Source organism: Argiope bruennichi, chromosome 4 (genome assembly GCF_947563725.1).
Source record: "Argiope bruennichi chromosome 4, qqArgBrue1.1, whole genome shotgun sequence".
NCBI lineage: Eukaryota > Metazoa > Arthropoda > Arachnida > Araneae > Araneidae > Argiope > Argiope bruennichi.
The window spans coordinates 142,836,172-142,852,381 of record NC_079154.1 but is presented as its reverse complement, the minus strand read 5'-3'; the positions used below and the strand labels follow the sequence as shown (position 1 = coordinate 142,852,381).

The window sequence follows — 16,210 nt, the reverse complement described above, 5'->3', positions numbered from 1 at the left end:
TTTTTTACAGCATATCAATTTATCATCTCTGAACCTTTTACTTGCTGATCTTGAACTGTCATTAACTGCATTCGCTGCACATCGTGTAAAGAAATTTCAAGTACCACCAAAATTAATTGTTGAAATCGACAGTTTGCCAGAGCCTCCACCTCCTTGCCCACAAGTGAAGATGAAAGTCAATTTTTGCAATTCTCAGGTTTGTTCATAACTTTCAGTTTATTGTAAATATGTGTTATCTTTGATTTTATTGTATAATTTTTCTACAGCATCTTAGTTGTTAGTTTTTCATGTGCTTTCAGTTCCAGATTCAAAGTGCCCAACTAACAAAAAAAAAAAAAGATTTTTATTTTAAAACTAGAATTTTTTTATTTTGATCATTATCATACTTGACAAGTTACTGATTTTTTTTTTACATAAGTAAAATGAAAGATTGAAAATCACTTTACTATACAATCAGCTGGGACTATCTACCTTTGTCAGTGTATGCCTGGCAATGAGGTATTTACATTATATTTATATATTCAAGGGAACAGCCAGTCCGGCTATGTAAGTCTTGGGAAGTATATGTATATAAATAATATTTTGGTGTCTAGATTTTTTTTTTATTCCGTTTGTCATTACATACAGTAATTATATTTATGGCAGATTAATTTTTTTGAAATTTGAAACTTGTTAATGAAATATTGTATGCATGAGCAAATATCAATAAATTGAAACAAACACAAATAGCCCTTTTCTTGTTAAAAAAATATGGAATTCAGTATGCCTAAATTATTAAGAGAAATAATTTTTTATGAAATAAAATTCCCAGATTTCTGGAATCTGTTGTGTTCTGTTAATTACGTTATATGATCTGACAAAAATTGTAACTTATTACAAGGACAGAGATTATAATCCACATTTAAAAGTAGCAACTTGTAATAAAATATTATGGCAGTGGAATTTTTTATATTTATAATTTTGCCTCTGCCAATTTTTTTAAATTATATATTTGTTACAACAATGTGGAATGATATTTGTGTCAAAGGAATACATGATCAGTAGTATTTCATTTCCAAGGAAGAAAGCTGTCAATATTTTGAAATTTGTGAGTGCACCTCTAAATGCATTGTTTTGGGTGCATTATAGAAAATTTAATGTAAGAAAAAAACTCATAGTAATGAACTAAAATTTTGCATGTCCTTCGTTTTATGTCAAAATTTAAGTATGATGCAAATTTTTAAACATAATTTTTTTTCAGTATTAAATTTTTACATGTTGAATATATATGTAAAATTTTTAGAATGTTATATTTTCATACCAAAAACAATTTCGGTCAGTTACTTAAAGTTTTTAAGATATGAATGAAAAGTTGAAAACTTAATTCTAATATTAAAAAATCAAAATTTTGTTTGCTTATAATTTTGAAACAAAATGTCCAAAAATCAATGAAATTTAATATCCAGGAATAACCTTTTGTGTAGTTTTAAAATTTGATGAGAAAAATGATTGTTTGCATTAGAAATTTTGAATTTTGCTCTGATTTCTGTATATAGATGGCCCTTCAAAACTTTAATTAAAAATTCTTTAAGAATGCATTAAGATCTTTCGGATGACACCTTTTTATGATTGTTTGTATGATGAACAGTGTCAGAATAATTGTTATTTACAACAACAGTTCTGCTGATTGTTTTGTTATAACCTACTTGTTCATTGCTGGTCTTATTGTATTCCATATTGTATATATTTATTTATGTATAGTTTTAAAGAATATATGTTGTAATGCATAATTAATGGTAATCTGTTGGCTTTATAATTTGTTAAATCGTTTTTAGATCATACTGTGACTGAGGCTTGTCTTATTAGCATTTGGTCAGTTAATCAACCATTGGCAGTAGAGTTGCCTGGCTATATTTGTATTCAGAAATGCAGAAGAGAGAGTTTATTAATTACAAAAATAAAACGTGTAATCTGCAAGATGATGAAAATAATGCAAGATTCTGAAGATTTTTAAGATACACCCTAAAAGAATCAGGATAATTTATATAAAAGTTTGAAAAATCAATAGGCAGAATTGTTGGCCAATCTGAAAGTGGACGTTCATGTATCATATTAAATTTATTTATAAGAATTCGTTATTAATGTTATAAAAATTATAATTGTGCTGGCAGCACAGAAATACAGATAAATTATACTCTTTGTTTAGCTGAGAATGAGTTAATTTGATATCTTTGTACAAGTGTACAGTTAAAAATTTTCAGCATATGGAAAATACTATGATAGAAAACCTACATTATACTTAAGTTTCTGTGATGAAAGTCATTTAAAAGGGCATTAAAAATTGTAATATAACAAAATCTATTCTCTGAGCTTTAAGGAATTTGTTATTTGAATTAGTGTGCAAAAATTGATGTGGCAGGTAATTCTTCTTTTTCTTTCCTATATGATATTGATGATGTGTTAACTTTTTTCTTTGGCTTGTTGTAAGGCTAATTTGTACTAATCTTATCTGAATATTTGTGACATTGAACTACTAATATGTTTATTTTTAATGTCACTGCTATTTGTATTTGATGTATGATTGAGTCTTTTTCCTCCTTTTCTTTGTATGTTTTTAAATCTTATTATTTATTTTAGAAAATTTAGTTCAAGTACATTGTTAACTTTCCTGTAGGTTTCCAACAGTTCCACACCAGCAGCTGCAGCATCCCGGGCTCCGACTGCAACGCTTCGTGTCCCTTCTAATATTCCTAATCGTTTGACTACTCCACCCACAGCCCAGCCACAGAGGTACATGGTGATACCTGGTCAGCAGGTGGCTCGTGCAGCAACTCCAGTTACCTCTGCTGGTGGTCAAACCGCTACTGGTCAGACTGAACAGTATACTCTTCAATTAGTTCAACCTGGTGCTAGTAAGAAAATACTTTTTTTTAATAGATGATAAATTGAGACTTGCCTTCCTATTCTATTCCTTAGTTATGCTGTCTAATGAAAAAAGTTGCTGGGGAAGTTTTAATGTACTTTTTAAAAGTTTGCTAATTTCAAAATTGAAACAACTATTTGAAAATGTGGCTATAATTTTGGGTTCATTCTATCATTTAATATATATTCTAAATATAATAAAAATGTCTGCAGATTCACTAATGTTATTTTAATTTCTTATATTTTTAATTAAGCTATTATTTTATCTATACTTCTAAAAAGAAAGTTATTGTGTATCATGTTCAGACAAATCTATCATTGTGTCAGGAGTGGGAAATCAGTATGCTACTGAAAGTAACAATTTATTGCCATTCTCCAGAATTTTTTTTTTTTCTGTATATCTGATGTGGTTTATTAGATTTTAAGAACTTTTGAAAAAAAAAGTCCTGTTTCTGAAAAATGTTAAGAATTAAAACCAACATCTTTGCATTTGACTATTATCTTCAAAAAATTTTAGGTTACTATTCGAACATTCCTCTCTAATATAAAACTAGAATTGTTTGCTAGATGAGTTTAAAGATTTTATTCACTGATTTGTAGCTAAAAGTGCAGATTCCTGAGAAAGGTATTTCTTCATTAGTTTGATAAGGATCTAAATTAGAACGCAATGACCACAAAACTAGGCTATCTAGAAAAAGTTTGGGAATTTTATCAATCTCGAAAGATTTGTAAAAAAAAAAAAAAAAGGTAATTGCCAGTTATATCATTTTTGAAGAGTTTAGAAATGTCTTCGATGTTTTTAACACAATACAAAATAAAATCTTACCAAATTTTCAATTTATATCTATTTGGTTCAACTTTAATACTTGGATGTTGCTTCGCTTTTAGAATGTTCAAAAAAAAAAAAAATGTACAGATCCAACAATTACTGGTACACTGGTTAGATGAAAATTTAGGACTTGTGGAAGTGTGGTCTACAAGACGGCATTTTCTTTATATTCAATTTAAATTTTCTAATGAAAGTATTAATCAGCCAAAAATTCTGCAGAAAATCAGCAAATATATTTTGCATATATTTTTCTTGATGTATAAAAATGTAAAAAATTATTGCATTTGAACATGCATTTTTTTCTCAAATTACATGTAACCATATTACTTTTTGCTTTTTAAACATTTTTTTTTTTTTTTTTGCTTATTTTTCCAATATTTAAAAGTATATAAAAAGAAATTAATAGAAAATTCAACAATTATATGAAAAAAAAGTTGACAATAGGTAAAATTGACCCTTTTTCTTATCAGCATTATTTTTATGCAGAAACTTGTGAACATCCGTAGCATTTTAAGCATACAGGTTAAGTACTCGTATAAAAATCAGCCTGTAAATTCTGTAGATATTTCTCTTGGTATACTGATATATTTAAAAAATTTTTCAAAATACATTATCACTAGAAAAATTAATTTGATTTGAACGTGCATATCATAATTTGTCGAATGCGAACTTTCATTGAAAAAATTTTCTGTACAATTATCCTCATCACTAAAATAACTTTCTGATTCATTTAATACGTACACTAGTGTGTCAGCATGGTCCTACCTCGTACACCAGCAACATTCTGGGACGGCGGTCGACTATGATAAGTCATATGCTTTATTTTGCAATTCAGCTTTTGAGGATTGATATATCAATTTTACTGCAGCAAATGAGTTGAAAGTTTCCGAAACTCTGTTTCATCATGAGGATCATAAGGTTGCATGAGGACCAAGTTTTAAAGCCCTTTGCTAAGCTTTGTATATGATACTGGAACATTAAAAGGGAGGTGTGGTTTCACAGATAATTCCACAAGGAAAAAGCTGAAATATTTTTAAAAGCCCTCGCTGAAACCAGTTGAAAAAGTTCATGTGTACTGAAAGTCATGAAACAACAGAAAGATTTATATTATTTAGGTGTGAGGGAAGGGAATCAATTTTAAGCACAAGAACAGACTGCAAGATCAGTGCTGGAGCAAGGTTGCCTAAATCATTTTGTACAATGTACATAAACAGGCCCATTTTCTCTTGTCAAAACAATGGTCATTCTGCAAAATATTACCATTGTACTAGTATAAGTGGTGTTCAGATAATAAAAATACACAACGTAGTTAACATATTTCAAAACGTTACATTTTTGTCATCAAAACATTAATGTATTGTATTTGCCTATGCCACTATGGGAGAACAGAATCGGACATCTAGGGATGCGATTGGAATCTCTGGTATTGATTGGAGTATGTGCGGGCACCTGCATGTACAAGAGCAGAGGCACTTATAAAAGGCACTGTCCAATTAATGTGGCGTGTTGAATTCCTCGAGCACAGAAGAACCATTAACTACGATGTGTACTATGAGACACTGAAGACTAAACAAGTCCATCAAGATCAAAAGACCAGGGCTACTCACGGAGGGTGTGGTTTTGCTCCATGATCATGTGCATCCATACGTCTCCAATGTCACATGCACGGAACTGGCCAAGTTTAAGTGGGAGCAACTCAACCATCCGCCCTACAGTCCGGACATGTCGCCCTGAGACTTTTATGTGTTTGATCCTCTGAAAAGCAAGCACTTCAACTCGGACAGCAAACTGACAGAAGCTGTGAAGGACTGGGTCTCGTCACAGCCACAGGAATTCTCGGAACAAGGGATCCTTCGGCTCATTTATCAATGGGATCGTTGTGCTCGGGCCTATGGTGTATACTTTGATTAAAGTCTTCATTTATACTCACAGTATCATTTTGTAACTTTTCATTTGAACACTCTTCATATTATGGATATATTTTTTATAGGCCATATTTATTTATAATATCATTATTTATTATTTTAAAAGATTTCTTTTATATTATATTTATTCTATAAAAAATAGAGCTAAAATATGATTGTTAATGGGATTAGTCATTACCTGATCGAGGTTTTTTTAAAAGTCTGAGATGCTGAGAGAATATTTTGAAAATGTTTGTTTGACATGGAAGTTCTATTTCCAGTTATTTCATTCATATCTCACTCTGCTTTTTTTAATAATGTACACATTTCTGTAGTTGCTATCTTTCTGGTTGATATCAATTGCCAATTGTAATTTAACCCCAAAAGTATATCCTTTAAATTTGTGTATGTTTGCTTTTTTACCTATAATATCTCCAGCACTTTGAATTTTAAGAACTGCTAGCTCAGAAATGCATTTTATAATTTTTGATGCTGGTTATAATGAATAAAATCATTATTTTCATGAGCACATGCATGAATTATCATCCAAATCTATGATAAATTTATTTCATTTAAAATTCCTGAGATTTCCTTTCACCAGAATTTGGTGCAGTCTGTGAAATCCTGCAGCCTTCTTGGCTTCTAGCTTTGCTACATGGTATAATATTCGACAATATGTAATCCTTAAAACTTGGATGTGTGCTTTTTCTTACCACAAATGCCATGGAAGTGCCATTGGACACTTTAGGGGGGGGGGGAGTGAGAAACTTTTGATAGGGTGGTTTTTCTTACTTCCAAGACTGTTAAAGTAATCAATTAGGATTATCTATCATCATATTGATGATGGAGCATGCTTCTAATGAGGGTAATGTACTGTGGTTCGTGAAGGTTATTAGAATTTAACCATTGGCTGCTATGTACCTGGTAGTATAATTCTGCAGGTCTTTAATTGTTTTGTCACTTGGATAACCAATGCTTGATCTAACTCAGTTATCATAAGAATTCTGATTCAGCCTATTCCTCTTTGGTTGAGTAAGCAAAATCTACCTTAATATTGTCTTCATTTTCCTTTTGAAAAAGTTGTTCTTGGGTTGGAATTTGATTTTCATTATAGCCCCCCATTCTGTTTCAAGGTAATTTTTCATGTGCTGAAATTGAAAAATTCCACTCTTCATTCATTTTAAAAAGATTCTCATCAAAGATGATATATATATTGTGTTGGGTGGTAGAGTTGTCTGTGGGGCGAAGGTATCTTGTTCGAACGATTTTGATTTTAGATGCTAAAACTATATATTGTACAAGCCACATTTATTTGTGATATTTATTTAAATCTTTTTAATATTATTTTGTCACAAACTTTTATCACTTTTTCAGACTAACTTATTAAGTAATTTTGAAACTTTTTAAAATTACCACGAGATTTGTATCTTTGCTTTCTATATGGCTTGGTATTACAAATTATTGATCTTTGGTGAAGTACTGTTAGCATAACAAAAGTTATAGTTATTGCACAACAAATAGGATGTTCAGGAAATATTATGCAAACATGTAAAAATTTAAAAAATATTTTAAAATTGGCACATTATGGAATGTCAATGCCCATCTGATAAATTTTTAAAAAATATTCTGTAAAATATCAATGTAATTTTTTTTTAATGAAATGCTACTGTATCTAAAGTTCATATCATCTATGACATTATTTTGAATTAAAAGAGTATATTGACAAGCTTTTATAACTTTTAAGTCTTGCATATTAAAAAAAAAAAAAAATGCAAGCTGAAATACAAAAGGAATTTTAAACATTGATGCATGGTAATTTTTTTAAAGAAGGGTGTGGGAATAAGCACATAATTGTGAGTAGCAGTATGACAATGAATTATTAAATATTCCATTTACTAGGAATGCCAAAACTGTAGATATTACTTTTCTAAATATAGAAACATGTTATTAAAAAATTATATTTGGGCAATCTTCTGTATGCTTCAAAATACTGAGTAAATTTTGAGGAATATCTGTTCAATAATGATTTAGTTTTCTGTCTTTATTAACCTTTAATAAATTTTTCTCATTTTTCAAAATCTGTATAGATAATATAGCATGGCTGTTTTAGTTTGATGCTTTATTATCTCATTTTATTTACCATCTCAGTTATTTTTCTGTTTATTACACCATTTGAGTGAATTACTAATCTTCATCTAATGTAATTGTTTAAATTCTATTATATTAAAGATTAAAATATATATAATTAATATAAACACACCAACTTTTAAACATTAAATTGTGGACCTTCTTCTTTATGCTACCCATTTTCTGCTGCTGTAATGAATTGCTTATTCTTTCCCCTTCTGCATTCAGTATTTGTGCTGTTCTGACTACTGCATAACATGTCTAAATCGGGCATTTCTCTCTTCTCTTAGCGGTTGCTTCTATTGCCCCTCTGGGTGGCCTCACACTGCAGCTGCAACCTCCAGGTAGCAACCGTGTTCAGTGCATTCAGTCTCTTATTGGTGGAATTGGTCGTGTTGTGCAGACTGCTGCTGGGGCCCACTTTGTCATAACTTCTGTGGGGGAACAACCAGCCATCACCGCCCAAACGACTGTTGCTAGTACCACATCTAGTATTCAGCCTGTTGTATTAGGCACAAATGTTGCCACGACAACTGGTAGGCATTTTATTAAATATTTACAAAGTATGTTGTGGTGTTGCAGTTATATGGGTGCACCCGGTTATTAAACCTTTTTTTTAAAAAAAATTAAGACTTTTTTCAACAGTTGATTCCATGAATTGAGATTCTTTTTATTCTTTAAAGAATTACTTTTTTTTTTTTTTTTTTTTTGATGCATGAGTGCAGTTTTGTTTTTTTATCTCCCAGAGCAAACAAGGACACTTCATTGTTTTTGTAAGGTAATTATGGCTTATTAGCTAATGTATCATTGAAATTTGATACTAAAGGTTTATCAGAATGCAGTAATTCATCATTGTTAGAATTTAGTTCATTGCAATATGGAGCTATTTTTGTTGAATGTTTCTTTTGAAATTAAATTGAATTTCCACTGAAATTTTCAATATTTCTTTTTAAACCATTTGTAGAAATAGTGGATATTTGCTGCATGTAGAGATTTTACGTATTAATTTTGATTTCAATTTTTCTGTGTCTAAAGATCTACGAGTCATCTAACCAATGTTTATTTATTGCTTTATTTTTAATTCAGAAAAATTGCTTTGGTGTTTCCGTTTAATTCAAGCTTTAATATTATTGAATGTATTTTCTTTATCTTCTGAAAATCTACTTCATTGCTTATATTTTACTCTTTAAGGAACTGCTTGAACATTAATACCCAATGTATGCTAAAGCTATTCGCTTATAAGTTTTCATTGTATTGGTGTATTTATTTTACATATAAAGACAGAATGATTTTTAGCATGGTTGTCACTGTGATAACTTTTATGTTTTGACTAACAAATTATCTTTTAGCAGAGAATGCAAGCTGAAGAATCAAGAATTGAATTTACTGAAGTATTATAATTTCAATGAAATTTGAGTAAACATATAAAGAAGTATTTAAAGTTGTATCTATTAGATTAATAAGTACTGTAACCAATGCTTGTTGCATTTTTGATGTAGACATTTTAATGATTGATATATTGAACACCATGTGAATGCATTATTACAAAGATCTAATTTCGTTTTGAAACTTGTCTATTCAAGTAGGCTTATATCTGCTGGATATGTGGAGATCATTTTTCTGGTTTTAATTTTTTTTTTTTTTTTTTATATAATGGTCTGTATCTTTCAAAATTGATGGAATAAAGCACATTTTCAAATCTGGTTATATTATATGTTGTAAGGTTCCTTAAGTTAATACAGCCCTCAAAAATTCTTGAATTTTAAACTGTAAAAGGGTGTTGGTATGATAAAACTATAACCTATCTTTTCTCAGTTTGTGTTTGGAAAGGAAGTGGGAGGGTTCAGACAGGAACACCACTACAACTGCCAGGGAATCTTCAACTGCTGGAGATATTATTATGGCATTCATTATGTCTTTGCAATACTTGGTTATAAAATTTAAAAAGTTATTTATAGGTATAGAAAGTTATTATTTGTATAGGTATTGTAAAGAGATTTTCACATTTGTTTCAAAATGTTTCTAGACTAAAAGCTTGCTAAAATGGTGACCATTCCCTCATCTATTCTTTATGTAACAAATCTTTGTAAATGAAGTAAGTGGATTTTCGGTTTCGGAGGCAAAATATTTTAATTGAAAGCACAATTCTATAATGATTGATTCGATTTAATTTATTATTGTTTGAAAAAATGTATGTTTTATAAAATTGGAAATAATATAAATGCAGTTAATTCAAAAAAATATTTTTATAATCTATAATTTAGAGTTAAAAATTTCTATTTGCAAAGATAATTCAAACAATGCTGAGTTTCTGGCTGATAAAATCTGGACATCTTATACAATGTTAAATAAAATATTATTTATTGTTTATAATTTTGAATTAAAAGTATCTATTATAAAAGAACCCATGTTTTAACATTTAGTAAAATGATTTGGAAGGAGGAATGTGTCCTTATGAATATCTAATATTGTAGTTTAGAGATGAAACTTAAGTTTTTCTCTGTATTGTGTAATTTTTTCCTTCAAATTTTTTCCTTTTACTTTGCTCTGTTTTATAGCATTTAAAGCTTATATTTAAATTTATTGAAATGTTTCAGTTGTAACTCCTACACAGAAAATTGGGAATCCATCTGCTGCACCACCATTTTTAACTAACATCACTCGACCTCAAACAAATAATGCATCTGTAACAACTCTCAACAATCAGACTGTCCACAACAGGCCATTTACACGAGTGACTTCTTTTAACGGCCATTCTCCTTCTACAACATCTTTAGATAGTAAGTTTCATGATGCCAGTATTATCTTGTTTTGAAACTTTTTACCTTATTTTCAAGTTTAAATCTGATGTTTTATTGATTTATTTAAAGGTTCTGTAAATCAAAATCATATACAACCAACTAAATCTCCTGTTGTCCATTCTCTGACAAAACCTGCTCCTAAATCTGATGCCATATTGAATGTTTCATCTGCCAAAAAGAATTCTGCATTTTATTTGGTAAGACATGAGATTGAGATTTTTTTCTTGTGAAATTTTCTGTAAATGAAAGTATGTGGATTAAAACTCTGGACAGTGAGAATGTCAGTAGACATAAAATCTGTGCTTTGTTTTCATACGACTATCATTATTTGAGGTTATATAAACATTTGTATTTTTCTTAGTAAATTATGTGACATTTGTTCTTTGATATAGACTAATGGGAATTATATTTTTAAAAGTCAAGCATTCAACTCAATTCTTCTGCTGTATCTTTTTTATGATATTAAATAAGCATTTCATATTAAAATTTTATGCAAATTTTTTTTTCTTTAATTAGAGTGAATAGAAGTTTTGTGCTTATAAATTACAGAAGAATGTGCAAGTTCATGTAAATAAATTCATTACAGTCTCGGTAGATACAGCTTTTCTTCTTGTAAATTAAGATGAACATTAAAGATATCATCAAATAATATTCAAATGTTAGTGACAAAGTTTACATAACAGAAGAAAAAAAACTTCTCAAAAAGTTATATATTAGTCTTTAAAAATGATTCATCATGAATAAAATTTCCATTTTAAATATGTATGATCATTATGTTTACGATGGGCGTTAGAGAAATAGGTTTCGGTTTCTTTTTCTTGGCATCAATGTGAAGCGATTAAAGAAAACCTGTTGCTCATTCGTCTTCTCGTTTCAGTCACAGTTGCACATATCTTTATATTCGCTTAGCTTACTTCTATTTTATTAATCCTTTCTTTGGTTAATATTAACTGCATTTCATTATTTCATAATTAATTTTGTAATAATAATAATAATTCTTTTTGTCTCTTAAATTTTGACATCTTTAAAATGCCTTTTGGATTTAAGAAAAGAGAGATTTTAAAATCACAAGCACGTAAAATGGTGCATAATGTTGCAGAGTTTTTCTCCAAAGAAGCTGCATCAAAATCTTTAAAAATTCCTCTTCCACAAGCCATGAAAAGAGCTGCTCAAATGACTGGAATGTCAGAATTCACTATTAGGGAGTTTTGACACTGTACAAAACAGTAGTTTTGAGTACTCTTAGAAAACACCGTGAAAGGCCTATTCACTGAAATTGTGAAATTGATGACTTCGACAAATGTGTAATTTGGCAAACAATTCAAGATTTTTATGTCCAGCAAAAGAAAGTGTTTTCTTTAAGAAAATTACTTCCCGTATTGAGAGAGAAGTTGAATTTTTATTGGAATAAGGAATCGTTGATGAAAGTTTTACATTCAGTGAATTTTTGCCAGAAGAAATGGGCGAATAACATAATATTTCTCACCTGATATTGTATTTTTTAGGACTTTTGAATTGATCGATGTATGGAACTGGAAAATATAGAAATCCATTTTGGATCATATTTATAAAAAAAATAAACAATTGAAACTTTTAATGCAAATTATACTCAGCTGTTTGTATTTGTAAAATTAATTGATTATTGATTTTGAATTTTTTATTTGAAAATTTGTTTTAAAAAAGTTCTTAAAGGGAAATTTTGAATTTCATTATTTTTTAAAGAAGCATATTTTACAATTCAGTATTTTATTTTCATTGAAATTATTGAATAATTACCTTAAATCTACAGGTATAATTCAGTTATCTCTTATCACAATCATTGTCAAGATAAAAAGAGAAGGGAAGAGAGAGAGAGAGAGAGAAAAAAAAAACACGTAGTTTTAACCTTTTGCTCTTAGTGTTAAATAATAATTATGAGAAATTGTATTTATAGTTTTAAAAGAAAAAAAGAATTACTTTGAAATTAAAAATTGCAATTTTTAATATTTACATATTTAATCCCTAAATATGTAAGTATTTAGGGATTAAAACGATTTAATTTGTTTTCTGAAATTGAATGAGTATATGCAATTAAGAAGTAATTCTATTAATTTTTTATTGCGAAATATTATTCAACTATATATTGGTGTGAAGAATATATTATGGGTAGCGCATTACTTTTTTTTCAATAAAATAAAGAAAAATAGTCATTTATTCAGGCTTGTTTTCTTGCCTCCCTATTTCAATAGCTTTCCTTCTTAACTATGTTTCTAAGAATCTAAAAATTTATGCATGTTAATGTGAGAAGGATTAAACAGGGGTGTTTGTGCTCCGGGGAAACCCCGGAATTCCGGGGATTTTGAACTTCGATCCCCGGAAATTCCGGGGATCGTCGTTCAAAAGGAAGTAGGAATAATAATGAATTATTTATTTTGATCTGGGTAATTTTGTTTGCTTTTAAAGCAGAAAACGCAAGGTCAGTGTGTGTGGTGAAAACTTTTCCTTTCTTTCTCCAAAGGCAGTGATAATGCGTGAAAAGGGGGAAAAAACTTTTTTGTTCTTTCCTTATTGCGAGTTATGACTCATTCCCCCGGTTCTCGGACATTCTCTTCTGGATTCTTTTCGGCAAGTAGGCGCGGCAGAAAAAAAAGGGGGAGACTTCGTTCGACCAGATGTGCGATCACGTGACTCTGGGTTCAAAGGTCTTATCTCTACTGGCGTGGCGCCAATAAGTAGAGAAGGGGGATTTTTCGCCGTATTTGCTATTTGTCATTGATCGCTTCGCAACTTTTTTTTCTCCGCTGTGTAAAATTTTCGTTTCATTTATTGATGCACGTGTAAATTTTTCGTTTCGCTTATTGAAATATTTTTTTATTTATGTACGCAAGAGAATTTCATTTAGAAATTTCAGCATATGAAACAGAAATTACACCTTAAAAATTCATATCTCATTAGTTTTACAGCATTAGATCCAGAGCTAAGAGGTAAAACCAGTACAATATTAGCTTTTGAAAAATTATCATCTTTTATGTCCCATATTTTTAGTGATAATGAAAAGTCAAATGTAGAAGCTGAAATAAGGTTGTACCAGAGTGATATTGATATCACCAAAGAAATGCTCTACACATCTGATGAAAGTGGAAATCAAGTCAAGTGTACAATTGATAAATATTGGTCTAAAGTTTTTAATTTAAAAGATGATTTCACAAATGATTATAAGTATCCTACATTGGCTAAATTGGTCAAAGCCTGCCATAGCTGCTTCCATGGCCCATTAGTGGAAAGTGCATTCAACTTAATGGATACACTTGTCACTGACTATAGAACCTCTCTTAAGATTGATTCCCTAGATGCAGTGCAGACTATTAAATATGATTTAATGGCTTCTAAAGAAACCTCATGTGAAAAATATGGCTCAAAAAATCCAATGACTGATCCAATTCACAAAGATCTCTTACTGAATATGAACAGAAGTTGGAAAACATATCAAGAGGACTTAAAAACATGTATTTCAGATGAGTCACCTATAAAAGTCTCTGAAAAACCTTCTACATTAGCAGAAAAGCAAACTGCTTCTACCTCTGCATGTGCAGTTCTCGAGGAAATTTCTTCAACTGTAAATGAGGAAAATAAAAGTCAACCTTCCTGCAATTATGAAGTTCACCACAAAAGAAAGACAAGCCCACAAACATCAGAAAATAAAAAAAAAAAAAGCAACAGAAATTAGATAATTTTTTTTAAAAGAATTAATTTAGGTAATTTAAAATATTTGCATAAAATGTAGTAGTTTATATGTTTGAAAATTTATGGTTATTAATTTTGCAAAAAAAGTAATTCATTGAACTTTTATAATTAGGTCATTCAATACTTCATAATTGTAATTTTTCATTTCTCCCCCCCCCCTTCTCGAAACTCCAAAATGCCGGTAGTAAGTCCGTAAACGTTTCAGGGGATGTTTTGGGGTCCCACAAACACCCCTGATTAAAGCATTTAATGAGATTCCTTTGTACTCGGGTGCACTGATTGTAATAATAAAAAGGTAACAGATAAGTATTCTCAAACGGCATTGGTGGACTTGGAACAGAAATGTGAAGAACATTGGGAGTGAAGAATTTTTAACCCTGAAATGATAAAATGCATGCAATAATTTGGATCCTTTATTGCCTCGAGCTCATGACTACTGATATACATTGAAAGGAAAAGCTCATTTATCACTATTATTTGAATTCACAATTCGTGAGAAAAAATTTTCTTTGAAATAATTGTTTCTTTTTCAAGCCAGGGTAAATGAATAAATGGTAATCTGGAATACAAAAACAAACTTTTACCGCGTTTTTCATAGAATAATGTAAGGCAATGTTGGGCTTATTTAGTTGGGTTCCTTTAAGTCCGGGACATCTGGCATGTGTAGGAATGAATACTTGAATTTTCTTCAAATTCAGAATAGTTTTACATATAAACTTTACGAAGTTAATTATGCTGTAAAAAGCTTGTGCATATTGAAAATAAGTTACAAATCAAAGTTTGATTTTTAAAAATCTGAAAATTGATAGTTATGGTGATCGTTAATTTTGTGTTTCGGGAAATAGTATATACATCAAACAAATAAATACAAATTTGGAAAGGTTTTAAGCATATTTAACAATGAACTTTTTACTTTATTGAATAAAAGCAACCTTTTATAAAAATTATGAAATAAATTAAGCAGATAACCTTGCGCTTGCTGCAAAGAATTTGATATTAATAACTTCTGTAAAATTTTAAAAAAATGAAATGAAGACGATTAATGTTTTGTCTTGGATGATTTTAGTTAATTATTTTTCTTCTTCTTATGCAGTCGTTAACTTACAAATAATTATTCAGTTTTCTATTTGATTTGTTTTGTTCTTTGTATACATATGACAGGAATGCCAGACAATTTTAATATTCTGAGTATGCAAATGATTTTCAGCTTAGTGAATTATTTTTTGAATTTGTTTTCAAAAATTAAATGCAATAATTCCAAATATCGCCAATTTGGCGCCAAACGTGCCAACGTAAGAAACTTGAATTAATTTCTACCTCTGCGAAATGAACTCTTCCTACAGTAACCTATTTATGTAATGCCCGCCATAAACATAGACGATTGTCTGGCAGTGTTCTTGTCATGGACAGGTAGTAGTCATTCTTGCCATTTTTATGCACTGCACGAATGTTCTTTGCTGCTAACTGTACTTAAGGCTTATACTGTAATTTTATTTTATTCATGACAAATTTATTTGCTTAAGAGTTATTTTCATTGTAATTAAAAAACACTTATGCACATATTAAATGTATATTATTCATTTTTATTTAATTTCATCAGGAATCTTTGGTTCAAGCCCGGGAACAGCAGAGGAAAGAATGCTTGAAAACACTTGCAAAAATTAACAATCGTCGTTGTGGTGCTTGCCCAATCTATGGTAGAGATCTAGTTGAAGCTGTGACCATTGTCCATAGTTTGAAACATCCCAGCACTGGCTGTCCTTGGCAAGGTAGAGGTTATGTTAATTGTCTGAATGCAATTCCTGCGAAGGTTAATCCATCTCTCTACTGGGATTATACAGAAACATTGTCTAATATCATCAAGACACCCGAAGATCGTGTGGCTGAACTGACTGATATCATCAATAGGTATTATATATTTTTTT

General features: G+C 29.9%; 1 protein-coding gene across 2 annotated transcripts in view; it reads left to right on the top strand.

Moving 5' to 3' along the window:
* LOC129966529 (helicase domino-like) overlaps positions 1-16,210 on the top strand; it is a 133,382-nt gene that overhangs the window by 40,993 nt on the left and 76,179 nt on the right. The window contains exons 19-24 of one of the 2 annotated variants that reach the window (XM_056080969.1): positions 11-196; positions 2,654-2,891; positions 8,052-8,297; positions 10,359-10,541; positions 10,632-10,759; positions 15,886-16,193. In XM_056080969.1, the coding sequence (XP_055936944.1) occupies positions 11-196; positions 2,654-2,891; positions 8,052-8,297; positions 10,359-10,541; positions 10,632-10,759; positions 15,886-16,193 (1,289 nt within the window). The remainder of the gene's footprint in view (positions 1-10; positions 197-2,653; positions 2,892-8,051; positions 8,298-10,358; positions 10,542-10,631; positions 10,760-15,885; positions 16,194-16,210) is intronic. The other variant, XM_056080970.1, reaches the window with a different exon arrangement.